At 53.1% G+C, this 18,185-nt stretch overlaps 1 protein-coding gene and 1 long non-coding RNA gene across 2 annotated transcripts; one reads left to right on the forward strand and one right to left on the reverse strand.

The window, feature by feature from the left end:
* Positions 1-249: 249 nt before the first annotated feature.
* On the reverse strand, positions 250-7,010 carry ARL2 (ARF like GTPase 2). Its single transcript, XM_060607175.3, has 5 exons — positions 6,877-7,010; positions 3,432-3,542; positions 3,174-3,336; positions 1,600-1,680; positions 250-723 (listed from the first exon to the last, which is right to left on the reverse strand). The coding sequence occupies exons 1-5, from the start codon at positions 6,939-6,941 to the stop codon at positions 589-591; spliced, it is 555 nt and encodes a 184-aa protein (XP_060463158.1). The 5' UTR covers positions 6,942-7,010; the 3' UTR covers positions 250-588.
* LOC132661974 (uncharacterized) lies at positions 6,659-7,725 on the forward strand. Its single transcript, XR_009602470.2, has 2 exons — positions 6,659-6,927; positions 7,215-7,725. It is a non-coding gene; the product is annotated as an uncharacterized LOC132661974 (long non-coding RNA).
* The last annotated feature ends 10,460 nt before the right edge of the window (positions 7,726-18,185 follow it).

The raw sequence follows: 18,185 nt of genomic DNA on the forward strand, positions 1-18,185 counted from the left end.
CCAGGTTAGGAGCAAATCTCTGTGTCTTTCTCGCCTTTAACGTCACTCCCTCTGGGGAGCCTGCCTGGAGTCTTCCAAGTGGGATTCGTTGCCGCCCTGTCCTGTGCTCCTCTAATTGTCTGTCCCTGTGACACAGCCGCGGTTAACCCTCTGACTGAAATGACCCGTTCCTTTCTGTGCCCTGCTGCGCCCTGGGCTCCGGGTGGGGGTCTTAAAGCTACTGGATCAACGCATGACTCTACCAGGAAGTGGGGCGGGGAACGGTTTATTCTCACAGCTGAGCAAAGGATGAGGCCCACAGCCTTGGTAGCAGCAGAGGCGGCCCCCTCCCAGCCCCAGCCCTCTCCTCCGCAGGCGGGCCGGGTCAGGAGCCAGGGTGACGGCCAGGGCAGCAGCCCTCCGGCCACGGGAGCCGGCCGCCGAGAAGCAGTGGGTAGTGTTAGCAGCAGCAGGTTACGGAGTGGGGCGGGGGGTGTTAGTCAGGCTGGCCGACTGCCATCCCCCCCGTGGATGGTGCCTGATGAGGGCCGGGGGAGGGGGCTGGACTGTGAGGTGTGGGGGTGGGGGTGGGGGGACGTCTGGAGTGGTTCAGTCGGCCGTGAAGACGCGGCTGGAAATGTCATCCAGGAGCCAGTCGATGCCAGGTAGGAGGTTCTCCCCGGTGACGGCGCTGCAGCCCTGGATGCACCAGTGGTGGCTGTGGATGGAGTCCAGCTCCAGGGCCTGGGAAGGGGGAAGATGACAGTGGGCCCTGGGGACCACAGGCCCTGCCCACTCACTGCCTCTTCCCTCTCCTGGCCCACGGGAAATCCATGCCTCCCTTTAGGGCCTGCTCTCAGGAGCCTCCCCTGGCCCCTGGGGAAGATCTGTCAGCCCCTCAGGGCACCTGGGCTCTCGGCACCCAACCCCACCAACGCTACCCCTCAGTAACTGAACGGGGATGCAGGCTCCTGAGCATCTGCTAGGATCCAGGCATTGTGCTACGAGCCCCACTAACGTCCTCCCATCCACTCTTCCCAAGGCCCAAGGAGCCAGGGATTGTTGGGCATTTTACTTAGAATACCTCAGAGAGCTTAAGCAACCTGCCTTAGGTCACACAGCCAGTAAGTGACAGAACCAAGATTCTAGCCCTACTCTTTCTCATGCTGCTGCTTCAAGCTCTAGAATCAGAAATAGGATCGATACAATTTGGGGACACAGAGGCCTGTGTTTAAATCCCGGCCTGTCTGCTCCCTGGCTGTGTGACCCTGGGTGAGTCACCCAGCTTCTCTAAACCTGCTTCGCCATCTACAGAGTGACAGTAACAGTTCCTAGTTCGTGAGGCTGGGGTGAGGACTGAAGGTCAAGATAATCCATGCAGAGAGCCTGGCATGGGAGCACTCACTACTGTCTGGCTGCTATTGTCTTGAAGGATCATGTTCGCAGGCCTGCCCTCCCCCAGGCTGTGGGGCACAACCGTGTCTCATTAGTCACTGACTCTCCAGTGGCCTGCATAGGCCCTGCCACACAGGAGAGGCTACTAAATGCTTGTCGCACAAGTTAACAAAGAAAACGTGTGCCTCTTTTCCTCCACGAACCTGTGCCAAGGCCTGGACTCACCTCACAGATGGCGTTAGAGGACAGCGCTCCGGGTAGGTCCTGCTTATTGGCAAAGATGAGGAGGGTCGCTCCAGCCAGGCGCTGGGGGGAAAAAACGGGGGGGGGGGGTTGGGAGTGGGGGCTCAGAGGGCAGCCCGGCCCCTCCCCTCATCACCCAGAGCAGGTGGGGTCAGAGATCTACCTGGAAGATCAAGGCAAGGCCCTGGGGTGGTAGGAGAGGCCCAAGTGGGGTAGCACCATGGTCATGGTCTGTGAGTCCAGCCATACTTGGAGCGGGTTGGGGGGGGGTGTGGAGCCCTAGGCTGGGGCCCAGTGGGCACCTCTCCCCTCTATGCCTCAGTTTCCTCCTCCATAAATGGGGAGGGGGTGACGGACATGATGATCCCCAAGCCCTCTGGTTCTAAACGGCTCCCATATCCCATGACCTGATATGCGCAATGAATGCAACTGTCCTGGAGACCACGGGGTCTGCTGGAAGTGACCTTTCCCTCTTCCAAGTTCATGTTGCCCTTTAACTGTGCACTACCCTCACAGGCCTCACTCTTGGCCTCTGCTTCCAGTTAGTTCCATGTGTGTATTTCCGCCGGGAGTCCCTCCACATAAGCAGGTGGATCTAGCCCTGACAGATGGCCTCGAGGTGCCAGGCCAGGGCTCAGCACTGACATCCATGATCTCACTGAACCTGCTTGACACCCCTTGGAGGTGGCTCCTGCTACCCCAGGTGACCTGTCCCTGTGTGCCCAGAACAGTCCTGTTGCTGTCCGTTGTCCCTGCGTAAGTATTAACAACTTCCTCTTTCATTCTTAAAAGTGTCCTTGTTTTCAACTAAATGCAGCGTCGTAACCCGGACAAATCCTGCAGCAGAAAAAGGAGACTGGTGGAAAAACTGGTGAAATCCAAGTAAAATCTCTAGTTAAGAGTGACTTACTAATGTTACTTTCTAAGTTTTGACAAATGCAGGGTGGTCGCATAAGATGTTAACAGGGGAAGCAGAGTGAAAAGTATTTGTTTCTTCGCTATCTTCGCAACTTTTCTGTAAAACTAAAATTTTACTTAAAGCGTTTTGGCCCAGCTAATAAGTTAGCGGAGCACCCTAATTATAATGCCCAGCTCAGAAACGAGGAAGTGGAGGTTCAGAGAGGTTAAGTGCCTTGCCTGAGGTCACACAGCGGAGAGGCCAACTCCTGAGCCAGGCTCCGCTGCTTCCCAAAGCTCCACCCACTGGCCTCAGATGAGCCTCCCGAGAGCCCCATTCAAGGTGCAGAAACTGAAGTTCAGGGTAGTGGAGCGGTGACATCACGGGGACATGAACCCAGGTCCCAGTTCATAGCATGCCCTGCCCACAGCACTGTGGGTTTCCCTGGGCCAAATGTACAGGTTGTCTCTGCCTCCCCAAGGGTGGGCACCTGGTGAGGGCTCAGTGAAGGAACAGAGCCCTCCCCCACCCCCCAGGTGTTCCTTTGGGGTCACGGACCCCTCAGGGAATCTGCTCACACATCCGCGTATGTGCACAAAGTTGTGGGGGCCTGGATGGAAGCCTGGCTCCCCCCTGCTTGGCCAGCCAGCCTGCCCACCTCCTCCACCAACAGGCTCTGGAGCTCCCGCTGGCAGTCCTTCATGCGCTGCCGGTCGGCGCTGTCCACCACCCAGATGAGGCCATCGGTGCTCTCAAAGTAGTTCCGCCAGTAGGACCGCAGGGACTTCTGGCCGCCCACATCCCAGATGTTCAGCTTGAATCTGGGCGGGAATGGGGTGGCCAGAGGGTCAGCCTGGCCCCTCACCCGCCCTCCCTGCCCTACTCTGGGCCAGCCCGCTGCAGGGCCCCCACTCACCCCCGGTGTTCCAGGGTCTTAATGTTGAAGCCCAGTGTCGGGGAGATGGTGTCGATGTCTTCCCCGTTGAACTTCTTGAGGATGGTTGTTTTGCCAGCATTGTCCAGGCCTCTGGGGCACACCAGGTTAAGGAGAAGTCCCCGTGCTCTGCCCAGGGTGGTGACATCACCGCCGTGCCCCTCTTTTAGGGGACCAAGCGTTTCCCGCCACGTATCAAATGAGTTGAGCACGGGCCTGAGCCCCAATGTATCGGCCCGTGAGAAATGGGAAAGTATCAAGAAATAAAGATTTTATCATCTCGTCCTGACCGAAGATTCCTTCATTCGCTCTACAATATTTATTGAATACTGACTATTTGCCGGGGCCTCCTCTGGTGCTGGGGGGGGGGGGTACCCCAGAGTCAAAGTCCCCACCCTGTGCACCTTCTAGTCCAGTGTAGAGACAGGCGACAGAGTGCAAACAAATGAGAATCAAGGTACCGTCTTGATTCTCTAGACGAGACGAAGCTAAGAGGCTTTCGGGGAGGGCCTTTGCAGGAGCTTCCTTTAGCTCGGGCACCCCTCTCGGGGTCTTGGGCTGAGGCCCAAACGATAAGAAGCCAGCTTTCCAAAGGGCTAAGGGAAGAGCATTCTAGGCAGAGGGAACAGCAGGAGCAAATATCTGGAGGTAGCCAGCCTCACCTTTCTGTTTCCGGAATATTCCAAACCCTCTGCTGCTGAGTGCGCAAACAAACGGGAACCACCCTCCTCTGTCCTTCCAACGCCCGAGGGGGCTGGCAGCTGGGAGCGGGCCCAGGCGACTCAAACCAGTGGAATGAGGGGGAACCAAGAAGCTCTCCTGAGACCCAGCCTTCACCGCCGATTATCCAACTCCAACTCCATCCTCCACTGGATCATTCCCATCAGCAGACAAGCTGGTGTCTCTCCCACCTTAGGAGAAGCAAACGTCACCCTCTCTTGATCCCTTCTCCCTCTACTTATTCCTTTACTTCCTTCCCTTGACGGCAAATCTTCTCAAAACCATTGTTCGTAGGCACCCTCTCCAATTTCTGTCTTCCCGCTCGTTCTTGAGGCTTTTGCGGCCACTGCTTCCCTGAAACAGCTCTTACCGAGGTACCTAAAGACCTCGTGTTCTTCTCCTGCTGGGCAGTAACCAGGCCTCGTCTTCCCGCACCATCAGCAGCACCTGACACAGTGGCCTGCCCCCTCCTCCACTGCCTCACCTGGTTCTCATCGCCCTGACCTCTTATCTAGGTAAGCGCGGTCCTTTCCTCTGTCCACACTCATCCCTTAGAGCTCTCACCCAGGACCATGGCTTCAGATACCATCTGTTTTTTTTTTTTTTTTCTTTTTGAAGCTTATTTATTTATTTTAAGAGCACATGCCAAAAAAAAAAAAGAGCACATGCACAAGCAGGGAAGGGACAGAGAGAGAGAGGGAGAGAATCCCAGGAACTCGATGTGGGGCTCGAACCCAGGAACCAAGAGATCGTGACCTGAGCCCAAATCAAGAGCCGGAAGCTCAATCAACTGAGCCACCCAGGTGCCCCGCAAACACCACCTTTATGCTAATGACTCCTAAAAGTACACATCCCACCCAGCTGCTCCCCTGGACTCAGTCCCTCTCTTCAGCTGCCCATCTGGCACTTAGAGGATGTCTCAGAGGCATCTTCCGTGGCCAAACCTGAGTTCTCCTCTTTCTTTTTTTTTTTAAAATTTTTTTTTTTTTAACATTTTTATTTATTTTTGAGACAGAGAGAGATAGAGCATGAACGGCGGGAGGGCCAGAGAGAGAGGGAGACACAGAATCGGAAGCAGGCTCCAGGCTCTGAGCTGTCAGCACAGAGCCTGATGCAGGGCTCGAACTCACGGACCGTGAGATCGTGACCCGAGCGAAGTCGGACGCTCAACCGACTGAGCCACCCAGGTGCCCCGAGTTCTCCTCTTTCTGAACCTGCTCCTTGCCCCCCTTCCCCATCTCAGCAAGTGGTTCCTCATTCTTCGAACCGCTCTGGCCAGACACCTCAGAGTCAGGCTTGACTTGGCTCTCCCTCTCACTTTGTGCCCAATCCAGGAGCGATTCCTGCTGGGCCTGTAGGCAAAATGTTCCCCATCTTCCATCACCTCCCTGCTTCCACCCTGATCCAAGCCACCCTCCTATCTCGCCTGTGGCAGAGCAATGGCACACCTAACCTGAGATCATGCTTCCTCTCCACACTTCTCATCGAAAGGAAAAGCCAAAAACCAAAGGCTCTTCAGTCCCCTCTGTCTTCATCTCGTAATCTAGTAATCACTCTCTCCAGCCACACTGCCCTCCTTGACATTCTTTTGAACACACCCGTTGAGTTCCTCCTTCCAGACCTTTGCGCTCGTTCCTTTTGCGTCAACAAATTTTCCTAGATATCCACGTGATTCAGTCCTCACCGCCTCATCTTTACTCAACTGTCAATTTCTCCACTCCGGCCTTCATTGACCACTTTATTTAAACTGCATTCCCGCCCCCCCCCCCCCCATACGTCCTATACAGCTTACCTATTTGCTTTCTCCCCACAGCATTATGGACCGTCCAAGACGGTGGGGTTTGGTTTTGCTGTTTTACCCCAGCCCCTAGGAGAGTGCCTAGTACATAGTAGGCACTCAGTAAATATTTAATTGGATGGGTGGATTCTCGGTGCCTTTCTAAAAAGAGAGCTTTTTAAAAGAGACGTGATGTGACTATTATAGTTATTTGTACACTTAAATGTCTTTTCTCCCCTGCTAGGGGAGCTCTGGGTGAAACCCGCCCAGCTCCGGGATCGCGGAGTCCCGACGCGGCCAGGATAAGACGGGGCAGAAGGCGTGCAGGCGCCTGTTAACGGGACTCGGAAGGTCGGCGGGGCCCTCGGGCCTACACGCAGTCAGCCTGGGCAGGGGACGGGAGATAACGACCGGCCGCGAGGCCACACAGACGGGCAATTGGACACAGGGGTGAAAACAACCCGAGGCGTCTACACCCCCCTCCCCCCCCAAGCGAGGGCGGGGCCCGCACGCCCCCGGGATTCCGACCTTGAGGGCGGGGCCGGGGTCTGGCACCCTCGGACAGGGGAGGAAGGTCAGAGCCAGGGAGGACAGCGGCCTCACGCTCGGGCCAGACCGACGGGTGGTGGCATCCGAGTCGCCTCCGGCCCTCCTCCCCGCCCCCTGCATAGGGATATCTAGTCTAGCCGCTGCGCCTGTAGGCCCTCACCTTTGGCCTTGGCAACGGAGACCCCCCCGCCCCGAGCCGGTGGTACGACCTCCTCACGCCCCCCCACCCCGCTAGAGCGATTGGTAGGGCCCACGTGCGTGACGCACAATGGGCAGTTGGTACGCGCCGGCCGCGCACCCCGCGCCCGGTAGGGGGCGCCTGGCACCGCCCGCCCGGCGGGGCCCCCGCTACCCTCGCGGCTCCGGCGTCCAGGAGGATACAGCATGAGCAGTCGCAGCTCCCGCTCTTTCTGCTTCATCTTCTTCAGAATGGTCAGAAGCCCCATGGTCCCAGTAGCCCCCTCCCGGCCGCCGTTTCTTCCTAGTCCCGGGACCCCTCTCCCTGCTCCTATTGGCTATCACGCCCACCGACAGCGCAATCTATTGGTCGGCCTGTCGCTGGGTCCCGCCCTCGCTCCCACGTGACCTCGAAGCCGCCTGGCGGTGGGGCCGAGATGGTCCCTTTAGCGGTGCTAGGGGCTTCTGCGGGGCCACCTGCGTTAACCCTTCGCTTCCCGAGGGCTTGGGGGACGAGGGCACCGCCATTCCTTCTTCCCCAGGAACCCAGACTCGGCCAGGAACGGAAACCTGGATTGTATCTTGGCTGCAGAGGGGGTAGGAGTTGTGACTCAGGAGTCGGAATCGACAGCCCCAAGGATGTTGACAAGCTCGTCCGGGGGCCAGTGTAAGGCCCTGTTCCCCGGAAACATGATCCAGGTCCTGCTCATCTTAGGTCTCGGCATCATTCTAAACCTGCCAGTTACAGGGCCTCCCCTTTTCCCCGTCTCCTGGACTCGTAGAGGGTGGGCCGGGGATTCTTCGTCGCGGGCGAAAATGCCCCCTAGGGGCCGTTTCGAAATGTGCTGGAACATTTTGGGCTTGTCCCAATTACAAGATATAGTTCCTGTTGTTTAGATGACACAAAGAGTTGTTCTGCCTAGGATGCCCATCATTTCTCGTTTGAGAAGCACTGGTTTTCATTTTGCCAGTGAGAATATTGAGACGCACACGATGGTTAGCACAGTGACTGGCGTGTGGGAGTTACTCAATAAATATTTGTTATTGAATGAATGTCCCAAGAGTTTGGTTCTTTACCTTAGCGCTCAAGTCCTGAAGAAGTGAAGAAAATGAGGCCAGGGCCAGGCAAACTGTAAAGTCAGAAGGGTGAGCTAAGCTGATGGTCTTATTTTCAGCCCTTGCCCCATCCCACTGCAGGGTAAATGTGAGTGGGTAACAGAATAGGCTCTGTCTGGTGCTGGGGAGAGAACAGTCAGGCACAAGCTGAAGATAATGGCTGATTTCTGTGTGATTTGTTTATAAAGCTCGCCACCTTTTCTACTTCACCCTCCTGGCAACCCCGAGAGGTTTGTTTCCTTTTTGTAGATAGTGATAGTGAAGTCCAGAGAACTTAAGGAGCTGGGGCAGCACTTTATTATTTTTTTTAATAATATTTTTTAATGTTTATGACTTTTTGAGAGACCGAGACAGAGTGTGAGCAGGACAGGGACGGAGAGAGAGGGAGACACAGAATCCAAAGCAGGCTCCAGACTCTGAGCTGTCAGCACAGAGCCCGACGCGGGCTCGAACTCACAAACCCCGAGATCTTGAGCTGAGCCGAAGTCGGATGCTTAACCGACTGGGTCAACTTGGGCAGCGCTTTAAACTCAGAACCGGGGGCACCTGGGTGGCTCAGTCGGTTGAGCGGCTGACTTCGGCCCAGGTCGTGATCTCGCGGTCTGTGAGTTTGAGCCCCGCGCGGGGCTCTGTGCTGACAGCTCAGAGCCTGGAGCCTGCTTCGGATTCGGTGTCTCCCTCTCTCTCTGCCCCTCCCCCACTCATGCTCTGTCACTCTGTGAAAAATAAATAAACCTTTAAGAATATATATGAAAAAATAAAAAATAAACTCAGATCCGGTTGACATTAAAATGCACTGTTTTTCAGAGTCTCTCCATAGTGTTTGTCTGGAGAGGGAGAGGTCTGGAGCAAGCCTGAGCTTCCAGTCCTGCAGAAGAAGATTGTGGACAGATGAGGGCTGGACAGAACAGGGTGCCTGGCTGAGCCCCCTTGGTCAGTACTGTTTTACCCTCCACCAAGCACACACAGGGGGAAAAAAGTGAGCCTAACTCCCGTTCAAAGGCTTTGAGACACAGCAACATTCATGACGAGAAAGTTCACCGTGGTGGTTTGAAACAACAAGGAATTGGAAAACATCCAAGTGCCTTCAGTGGGGATCCGTAACCTAAGCTGGGTGGTGAATCCCATGAAGCCTTTGAGAAGGGTGAGGTGGAGGGATAGTGTATCTGCAAGGAAAGATCTCATGCCATATGAAGTGAAATAAAAAAAAAAACCACAAAACGTTTTCAATCTCATTTTAATTTTAAAAATAACAACCCACTAAACAGTGCTTCCCGGGGCACGTGGGTGGCTCAGTCGGTGAAGAGTCTGACTCTTGATTTCGGCTCAGGTCGTGATCGTGAGACTGAGCCCCACAGCCGGCTCCGCACAACAGCAGGGAGCCTTCTTGGGATTCTTTGTCTCCCTCTCTCTCTCTGCCCCTTTCCTGCTCGCTCGCACATGCACTTTCTCCCTCAAAATGAATAAATACACTTAGAAACAAATAAAGTGCTTTCCTACGGGATGCAGCCCATTAAGTAGATTGTGAAATGATTGTAATGTCACAAATTAGTCGAACCATATGAAGCCACCTGTATTTGACCATTTTGACTACGAAGTTGTCAGTTTCATGTGGTTCAGCCTAGCAGCATTAGCAAAGATGTGGAATGAACAGATTAGACGATATCACTGCCTTTGCCTTCCGTGAAGTAAAGGTAAGTAATGTTTTTTAATTTTTTTTAATGTCTATTTATTTTTGAGAGAGAGAGCGTGAGTGGGGGAGGAGCAGAGAGAGAGGGAGACACAGAATCTGAAGCAGGCTCCAGGCTCTGCGCTGTCCGCACAGAGCCTCACGCGGGGCTCGAACTCACCAACTGCGAGATCATGACCTGAGCCGAAGTCGGACGTCTACCAACGGAGCCACCCAGGCGCCCCAAGGTAAGTCATGTTTGTTGAAAAATCAGATATCTATATGTACGTGTGTGCATCTTACTCAGAGTCCCAGTCATGAAAGTTTGAAAATCACTGCAATGCAACTGCTAACTCGAGTGGGTGGTTTTTTTGGGGGGCGGGGGTTGGTATTTTTATTTAATTTACTTTTTAAAATTTACATCCAAGTTAGTGAGCATATAGTGCAACAGTGATTTCAGGAGTAAGATTCCTTAATGCCCCTGACCCATTTAGCCCACCCCCCCCACAACCCCTCCAGCAACCCTCTGTTTGTTCTCCATGTTTAAGAGTCTCTAATGTTTTGTCCCCCTCCCTGTTTTTGTATTATTTTTGTTTCCCTTCCCTTATGCTCATCTGTTTTGTCTCTTAAAGTCCTCATAGGAGTGAAGTCATGTGATATTTGTTTTTCTTTAATTTCCCTTAGCATAATACCCTCCAGTTCCATCCACGTCGTTGCCAACGGCAAGATTTCATTCTTTGTGACTGCCGAGTAATACTCCATTGCATATATATGCCACATCTTCTTTATCCATTCATCCGTGGATGGACATTTGGGCTCTTTCCATCCTTTGGCCGTTGTCGATAGCGCTGCTATAAACATGGGGGTGCATGTGTCCCTTCGAAACGGCACACCTGTAGCCCTTGGATAAATACTCAGCAGTGCCATTGCTGGGTCGTAGGGTCGTTCTAGTTTTAGTTTTTTGAGGAACCTCCACACTGTTTTCCAGAGCGGCTGCACCAGTTTGCATTCCCATGGAGTGGGTTTGAAAGAAACTTAAAATGATTACCTTAAGCACGTCTGGATTGTTTCACTTTACTACTAGTACTGAAATCCTTGTTTAAATGTCAGGATGAAAGTCCTGCCCTGTCCAAACTGGTCTAGCTTCCCAGGGGCCACAGGGTGGGATTACAATCAATATCAATTAAGTAAAAGAAAAAAACAACAACAACCTGGGAAGGAAGTAACGGTGTTTAAATTTCGGATAACAATTGCCTGGAGCTACAAATCTGGAGTGGAGGGTGGGGAGGAGAAGTGGGGGGCTTTGAAAGACAAGTGGAAGGGTCTAGCAGGTGACAGTATTTTCATTTGCCTCACTGAAAGGAGGAAAGGGTGCTCTTAAGGAAGTGAAATCTTTAGGGAATACCTTTGGAAGAAAACTGGGAAAGATCTATAGAGCTGTAGTTATATATAGCTATGAATATATATATTCACAAGAAAGAATCATGGGATTGAAATACCAAATCTTGGCAGCTGTGAAACCTGCTTTTGAAGGGAGAGTTTCTGAGGCTAAGCTAAGTAAGTGGATTCTAAGTTGAGGATAGAATTATAGACGCCTTTTAAAAAGACGTGTGTTATATAAAAATATGTATATTAAAAAGGCATGTATGTTTACCCAATGTCTGGGGAGGAAATTTTGGCACTATAATTTTAATTTTACGAGGTATAGCTTTTTTTGAAAGTAATCGCACACCTCACGTGGGGCTCGAACTCATGACCCAGAGATCAAGCGTCACATGCTCTCCTGACTGAGCCAGCCAGGTGCCCCTTAAGAGGTATAGCCTTTTTTATTCATCTGTACCTTTCACGTATCACCTTTATAATCATAAAAGGAAAGTAACAAAACTCTTTATTTTGGAACAACAGCAAGCAGGGGAAAAGACCCTGCTTTAGTTAAATCGCTGGTCATTAAACATTAGCAAGGCTATACCTAAGTATTTTATTGATTTGTGTATGTAAGTATTTATTTTTAAGCTTACTGTGGATAATTTTTAATTTTTTTTCCGTTTCATTTATTTTATTTTTAAGTTTATTTATTTTTGAGAGAGAGACCGAGAAAGACAGGCAGAGAGGAGGGCGGGGACAGAGGGCCCAAAGCGGGCTCTGTGCTGACAGCAGAGAGCCCAATGTGGGGCTCAGTCCCATGACCCTGGGATCATGACCTGAGCCAAAACCAAGAGTTGGTCGCCTACCTGACTGAGCCACCCAGCACCCCTAGATGAATTTGCTATTTGACTCCTCAAAACTATAATCTACATCGAGGTTGTTTAACATAAAGTTATAGTTTTGATAAGAGAAATCCTGTGTTTCTCCCCGGTGAGACACATCTGTGATGCAAGTTTTATTTTTTGGAGCACGTGCACAGGCCAGAAGCAGCAACTGGCACTTGGGGGCAGCATACCCAAGGGCAGGCTTTGTCCTACCAATCAGTAAACAACTGGAAGGTGGAGGGTGCGACCTCATCCCCGAAGTGGCCACCGCCTAGAGACCACAGTTCCGCCCTGGCCTGCTCTAGTAGGCCCACCCCTCATCTTCCTGTAGGCCTGCCGTATCCAGGAAAGGCCCTGTCCCCGGCCGGTGTGTACAAGGTGCAGGCCACCGCCACCGCCGAATGCCTCAAATGGCGAGCCAGAGTGTTCAGGCGGCCTCATTACGGTCTCAGTCCAGCTGCCACACGTGGGAAACAGCGGTGTCCTCTCCGACTTACAGATGACGCCGTGAGCCGTTTACTCACACCTTTGTCATTCACCTAAGGGCCCAGGACATTCTCCGGCTTTTCCAGAAACTTAGGAGTGGGGAAGGACTCGAAAATCTGAGTCTCTTCCAAGAAACGTCGGTGTCCCCTCACCTGTGCCTGTGGTATCCTCAAGGGCAAGGCTGAGCCCGTGATTCTGTCTCCAAGGGCCCCGGGGGGGCGGACGTTTCACCTTCACTCCGCAACCCGAGAGGCAGGTACGGCTCTTCTCTGCACTTGACAGATGAGCCAGGGGCTCCGCTCGCCTAATCACTGCAGCGGCCTCTCCACCCACCGTTCTCCCCAAGGCAGAGGGACATTTTTATCCTGTGCTCAAAGCCTTCCCCTGTCTGCTGGGTGCTCCCTGTATCTTCCAGAGTTAGAGCCCAAGATCTCTGGGGGCCTACAAGGCCTGCGTGAATGGCCCACGAGGCTCTCTGCCCCCATCACCTCCTCCTCCCCTGCCCTTACCAATCCCCTGATACACCAGCACATTCCTACAGCCCCTAACCCATACTTTCCTGTCCCCTCCCTCTCTTCAATTCTTGGCTCAAATTTCCAACCTCAAAAACAGATCGTTTTTGTTCGAATGTCTCATTGAGGCCCACCCTGACCCCCCTGTTTATTGTTTATTTTTATTTTTTAAATGTTTATTTATTTTGAGAGAGAGAGAAAGAGTGTGAGTGGGGGAAAGGGGCAGAAAGAGAGAGGGAGAGAGAGAATCCCAAGCACGCTCCGTGCTGTCGGCGAAAAGCGTCTCAGGGCTCCATCTCATAAACTACGAGATGACGACCTGACCCGAAATCAAGAGTCAGACGCTTAATGGACTGAGCCACCCAGGCGCCCCTGGAGCACCCTGTTTAAATTTGAAACCCCATAATCTGCCACCCACATTCCCCAAATCCTTGACTTTGCTCTGTATCCCCCCATGACACTGAAACCCTTCTACCAGGCTACATAATTCCTTTAAGTTGGTACGTTTATTCTCTCCCACCCCTCCGTCCACCCTACAACCTCCACAAGGCCAGGGATCTGGATTTTTTTCCACAGTGTCACTGCAAAATAATCGATATATGTCACCGTGTAAGTTGAAGGTCTACAGCTAAATGATTTCTTCGGTAGGTTTAGCTAACATCCATCTTCTTATACAAACAGAAAAAAAGAAGAAGAAAAGGAGAAAGGAAACAAAATTCTCCTTGTGATGAGAACCCTTGGGATTTTTTTCTCTTCACTTTCCCATACAGCCTGCAACACCGGTAGCTTTGGGCATGGCTTTGCACACCACACCCCCAGTACTGTGTTATCTTGTAGCTGGAAGTTTGTCTCTTTTGACCACCTTCTTCCACTGCCCCCTCCCCTGATTATTCACCTCTGTTATTGGATCCGTTTTAGTTTTTGGTTTTTGTAGGGTTTGATTTTTGTTTTATACTTAGAGAGAGAGGGAGGGAGGGAGAGAGCACGCGCGCGTGCGTGCAAGCAGGGGCGGGGCAGAGGGACACAGAAAGAGGATCCCAAGCAGGCTCCGTGCTCGGCGAGGAGCCCAACACGGGGCTCGATCCCACGACCCTGGGATCATGACCTGAGCCAAAATCAAGTCTGATGCTCAACCTACCGAGCCACCCAGGTGCCCCATGTCTGTTTGTTTAAAATTTTTTTTTTAATTTTTTAACGTTTATTCATTTTTGAGAGATGGAGAGAGACAGAGCGTGAGCAGGGGAGGGGCAGAGAGAGAGGGAGACACAGAATCCGAAGCAGGCTCCAGGCTCTGAGCTGTCAACACAGAGGCCGACGCGGGGCTCGAACTCACAGGCGGTGAGATCATGAGCTGAGCTGAAGTCGGACGCTTAACCAACTGAGCCGCCCAGGTGCCCCTGTTTGTTTTAAACAGGTGTCTCCCAGCAGGGAGAACAGAGCCTGCCACGTATTAGATGCTCAGTAAATATCTGTTGAGTAAAAGGGACAGGGGTAGGGGGTCCTGTTAACTGCTTCCCAGCTGTTCACTCGGCTAGAAAGCAGCAGAGCTCTGGGAGCCTTGCTCTGAACCGCCCGGCTTGTTGGCCTCCCGATCAAGGCAGATCTGGCCCCGACCTTGGCCGCTGAGATCCTACAGACGCCAGTTCCCAAAGCAGACCCATACGGAACAGGGCGTCCCTTGGGCACCCCTTTCCCACCGTTGTCCAGCGGGAGAGCTGAGGCCTGGATTGGGGGGCAGGCAGGTGGCAGTGCCGGGAGAGGGACCCAGGCCTCCTGTGCCCGGGTACCTGCCCTCAGTTCAGTGTCTCCTTGTCTGGTAGAAAGTGCCCTCGGTTGTCTCCATGGCACAGACCCCTGAGGCTCCCAGGTGTCTATCTCCCAGAAGGCCTCAGGCTGGCCGCAGGCTCCAGCCACACCAAGAGGGGCCCCAGCAGGCCCATTGTCACATTCTTTCCTTTTACAAATGAGAAAGTGAGCCCCACAGAGGGCACCAGTCTGCCTAGGCCTCACGGCTGGCAGCACATGCTGCCAGGGAATCCAGTTTTCCTGGGACCCTTTCCTGGCCTTTCCTCTGGAGGGGAGCCGTTTTCGGCTTCAGGAACCCCGGCCCAGGACCTGCAGGGGTCAGCCATCGTTCCCCTGCGGGCCCACAGCAGGTTTCCTCCCCAGGTACGGTGTTTCCTGTCCTCCCGAGGGTGCTGTGAGTCCTCATTATTTCCACGCCAGGGCCAGAGGCCATGAGCTGGATCAAGAGGACAATGGTGGGAAGAACATGCTGGGACTGGGGGTGGGGCGGGGCCTGTCAGCCTGATTCGGCCTCGTGTTTGCTCTTGGTCAAGTCCCCTCCTCTCGCTGAACCTTACTTTTCCCACCTATAAAGCAAGGAGACCGGATGGACAATCTCTAGACTCTTCTGATCGTGACCTAATGCCAACCTGCCTCGCCCAAGCTCTTGGCACCTTTGGTACAGTGCTTGGGATGGGTCGGCCAAGGCAAGCACTCTCTTGTCTCTTGCTTGGGAGACGCTGGCCACACTCAGTTGGGCTTTTTTTTTTTTTTTTTTTTTAATTATTTGAGAGAGAGAGAGAGAGAGAGAGAGCACACAAGTAGGGGAGAGGAAGAAGGAAGAGGGGCTGAGAGGGAAAGAGGGTTGGAAGCCGGCTCTGCCCTGACAGCAGAGAGCCCAATGCAGGGCGAGATCATGACCTGAGTCGTAAGTCAGACACACTTAACCAGTTGAGTCACCCAGGCGCCCCTGGGCTTTTATATCCCACCCCTTTCCAGCCCTCCAGGCTCTTGCCCGTGACCCTGGCTGGCTGTTTCCCTCTACCAGCCTCCGAGTAAGAGGGACAAAAGGGGAGAAAGACCTTCCTGCCTCTCAGGGCTCTTGTGGGAACCAACACAGAAGACAAACTAAGAGAAAGCCACTCGAGGAGTGGAAAGGCTCCCTCAAAGGCCAAGGTGACAGTCCCTTTTCTCCAGTGCCCAGGATCTTAGCAGGGCGCCCAGCCTGGGCTACTCTGCCGTCTGCAGTGGACTCTGGAGATGTGACGTCACAAGGGAAACCCACCCATGGGCACTGGGGCAAGAGGGAACTTGCTGGTGACTGCTTTCCGTATGCGGTTTCAGTCGTCATGACCGGGCTGACAAAGCAAGGGTACTATCCCCATTTTACAGACGAGGAAACCGAGGCCCAGAGACACAAACCGTGGGCCATGTCTAAAGTCACGCAGCTAGAAGGGGCAGAGCAGGGATTTGAACCCAAGCCGGTCTGGGACTCGGACCACCTGGAAAATCCAGGAGCTGTGCTCACCGGTGCCACATCCTGTAAAGCCCTGGAAGGTTTGCTGTCACTTTAGCACTCGGCCGTTCTCTTATTTATACTCCCTGCTTTTACTTCCAAGAGTTTGAGTCCGTTTCCCGACCTGGAAAGATGTGTACGTTAAAAGAATAGCAGACCCTCAGAAGCACAAAGCTCTGGAGGCAGCAGAGGGCCTGGCAGGACTGGGGGGGTGGGGACACGCGCCAGCTCCCACTGACTCTGTGATGGTGTCACAGAGCCCTGGTGGAGTCCCCCAGTTCGTGGGAGGCCTGGCTGTTTGCAGCTTCCAGCTTTGATGTGTGCTCACAGGGTGCTGTGCTGAAGTGAAAGTCAGTCCTCTCCTCCCTACGGGCTGGGGAGTCCCCACGATGTCGCTGCCCCAGTCCTTGCGCAGCATTCAGGTCATCTGGAATCTTCCCCTTAGCAAGCCTCCGCTTTCCCACCCACGGGTCGCTGGGAAGCAACGGAAAGAGAGTGCAGGCTTGGTGCCCGAGATGTGTGGGGCACCGTGTCCATCCCACCTGGGGATGGGATTCTGCCAAGGGATGTGCCGCGAGCGGCAGCCTCCTCATGTCTGAATCTGAGCCACGGTGGTGGATCAGCCCAGCATCCGTTAACCCTTCTCCCGCCAACAGCTCTCTGGGAGTTGCCCTTCCCTCACCCCTATTCCCTAGAGTTAAGGTGGGGCTGACCCTTTCCCCTGGCTCCAGGGTGGTCCTCGGAGCCCAGCCTTGCCTACCTTATCCTGGCCACAGTGACTCATGTCAGCAATAGCCACACCACCCAAGCCAAACCGAGGCCTGGCCCTTTGTTGAAACTTCTGGGAAGGTGGCGGGGTGGGCGGGTGGAGGGATGCACCCTCCCCCACCCAGGGCAGCTGAGCTGGTATTTCTGTTTTAGTAAGAAAACAGCTAGGGTGAGACACTGGCTCCTGATGGCATTGTTTGGGCAGCATGATCCAGCTGTGCCTGAAGCTGGCACACTATAGACTTGTCAGTGACTTAAGCCTGAGTTAGATCATTTAGAAAACTAAGAATCCAGAGAGCGCTAGTTTCCCACCTTTTATGATGCTCCCTTGTAAGCCTGAGAAATTTTGAGCCATTTACCTCAAATATTAAATGCTGCTTCTTACACGTGGACACAAACATTAACTTCTTTTCACTAAAAACGTATTTCATTATGTAAAAAAATCTTTTTAAACATATTTACTTATTTTTGACAGAGAGAGAGAGAGCGAGCGCAGGGGAGGAGCAGAGAGAGAGGGAGAGAGAGAGAATCCTAAGCAGGTTCCATGCTGTCAGTACACAGCCCAATATGGGACTCGAACCCATGAACCGTTAGGTAATGACCCAAGTTGAAATCAGTTGAATGCTTCAGGTGCCCCAGGAAAAAAATCTTATCCCTCGTGTATTCCATCTTATCCCTCGTGTATTCCACCATTTTTTTCTTAAAATAAAGAATAATCATGGAACAAAATACAAGCCTTTGGTCATGCGAACAGAAATTTATCAGATATTTATCAAGTGCCTTTGCTAAAAGTTTAACGGATGTTTATGTGACTTGCTGTGTGCCGGGCACTGTTCTTTTTTTTTTTTTTTTTTTTAATTTTTTTTTAACGTTTATTTATTTTTGAGACAGAGACAGAGCATGAACGGGGGGGGGGGGGGGGGGAGGGGCGGTCAGAGAGAGGGAGACACAGAATCCGAAACAGGCTCCAGGCTCTGAGCTGTCAGCACAGAGCCCGATGTGGGGCTCGAACTCACGGACCGCGAGATCATGACCCGAGCTGAAGTCGGACGCTTAACCGACTGAGCCACCCAGGTGCCCCTGCCGGGCACTGTTCTAAGCCCTTTACGTATATTACTTCATCAAATCCTTATGTGATTATGCCCATGTTACAGAAGAGGCATGAAGAGTTAGGTAACTTGCCCAAGATCAAGTTCCAGGTCCCCGGATGGAGCCCTGCCCATCCTTCCATGTCCTTGGTAAAGAGCTTCTTCCGTGGAAAGTCTGCCCTGATTTCGTCAGTAAGGAAGTGCCCTCTGCTGCCACAGACCACACCCTGCCCTGTTGGCTGATGTGCTGGGCGTGTGTCGCACACCCGGGCGCCTTGTGAGTTTGTGCCAGCTGAGGCGCAGCTCCCGCACGGGCCCATCCAC

The sequence above is a fragment of the Panthera onca genome, chromosome D1, assembly GCF_046562875.1.
Source record: "Panthera onca isolate mPanOnc1 chromosome D1, mPanOnc1 haplotype 2, whole genome shotgun sequence".
NCBI lineage: Eukaryota > Metazoa > Chordata > Mammalia > Carnivora > Felidae > Panthera > Panthera onca.

What these genes read in the sequence shown, in the direction of transcription:
- ARL2 (XM_060607175.3), bottom strand. Translation starts at nt 6,941, where the DNA reads ATGGGGCTTCTGACCATTCTGAAGAAGATGAAGCAGAAAGAGCGGGAG. An exon ending in GAGCTGCGACTGCTCATGCT is followed by an intron (nt 3,543 to 6,876) that starts GTATCCTCCTGG and finishes GGTGTGCCCCAG; the next exon opens with AGGCCTGGACAATGCTGGCA. An exon ending in AAGACCCTGGAACACCGGGG is followed by an intron (nt 3,337 to 3,431) that starts GTGAGTGGGGGC and finishes ATTCCCGCCCAG; the next exon opens with ATTCAAGCTGAACATCTGGG.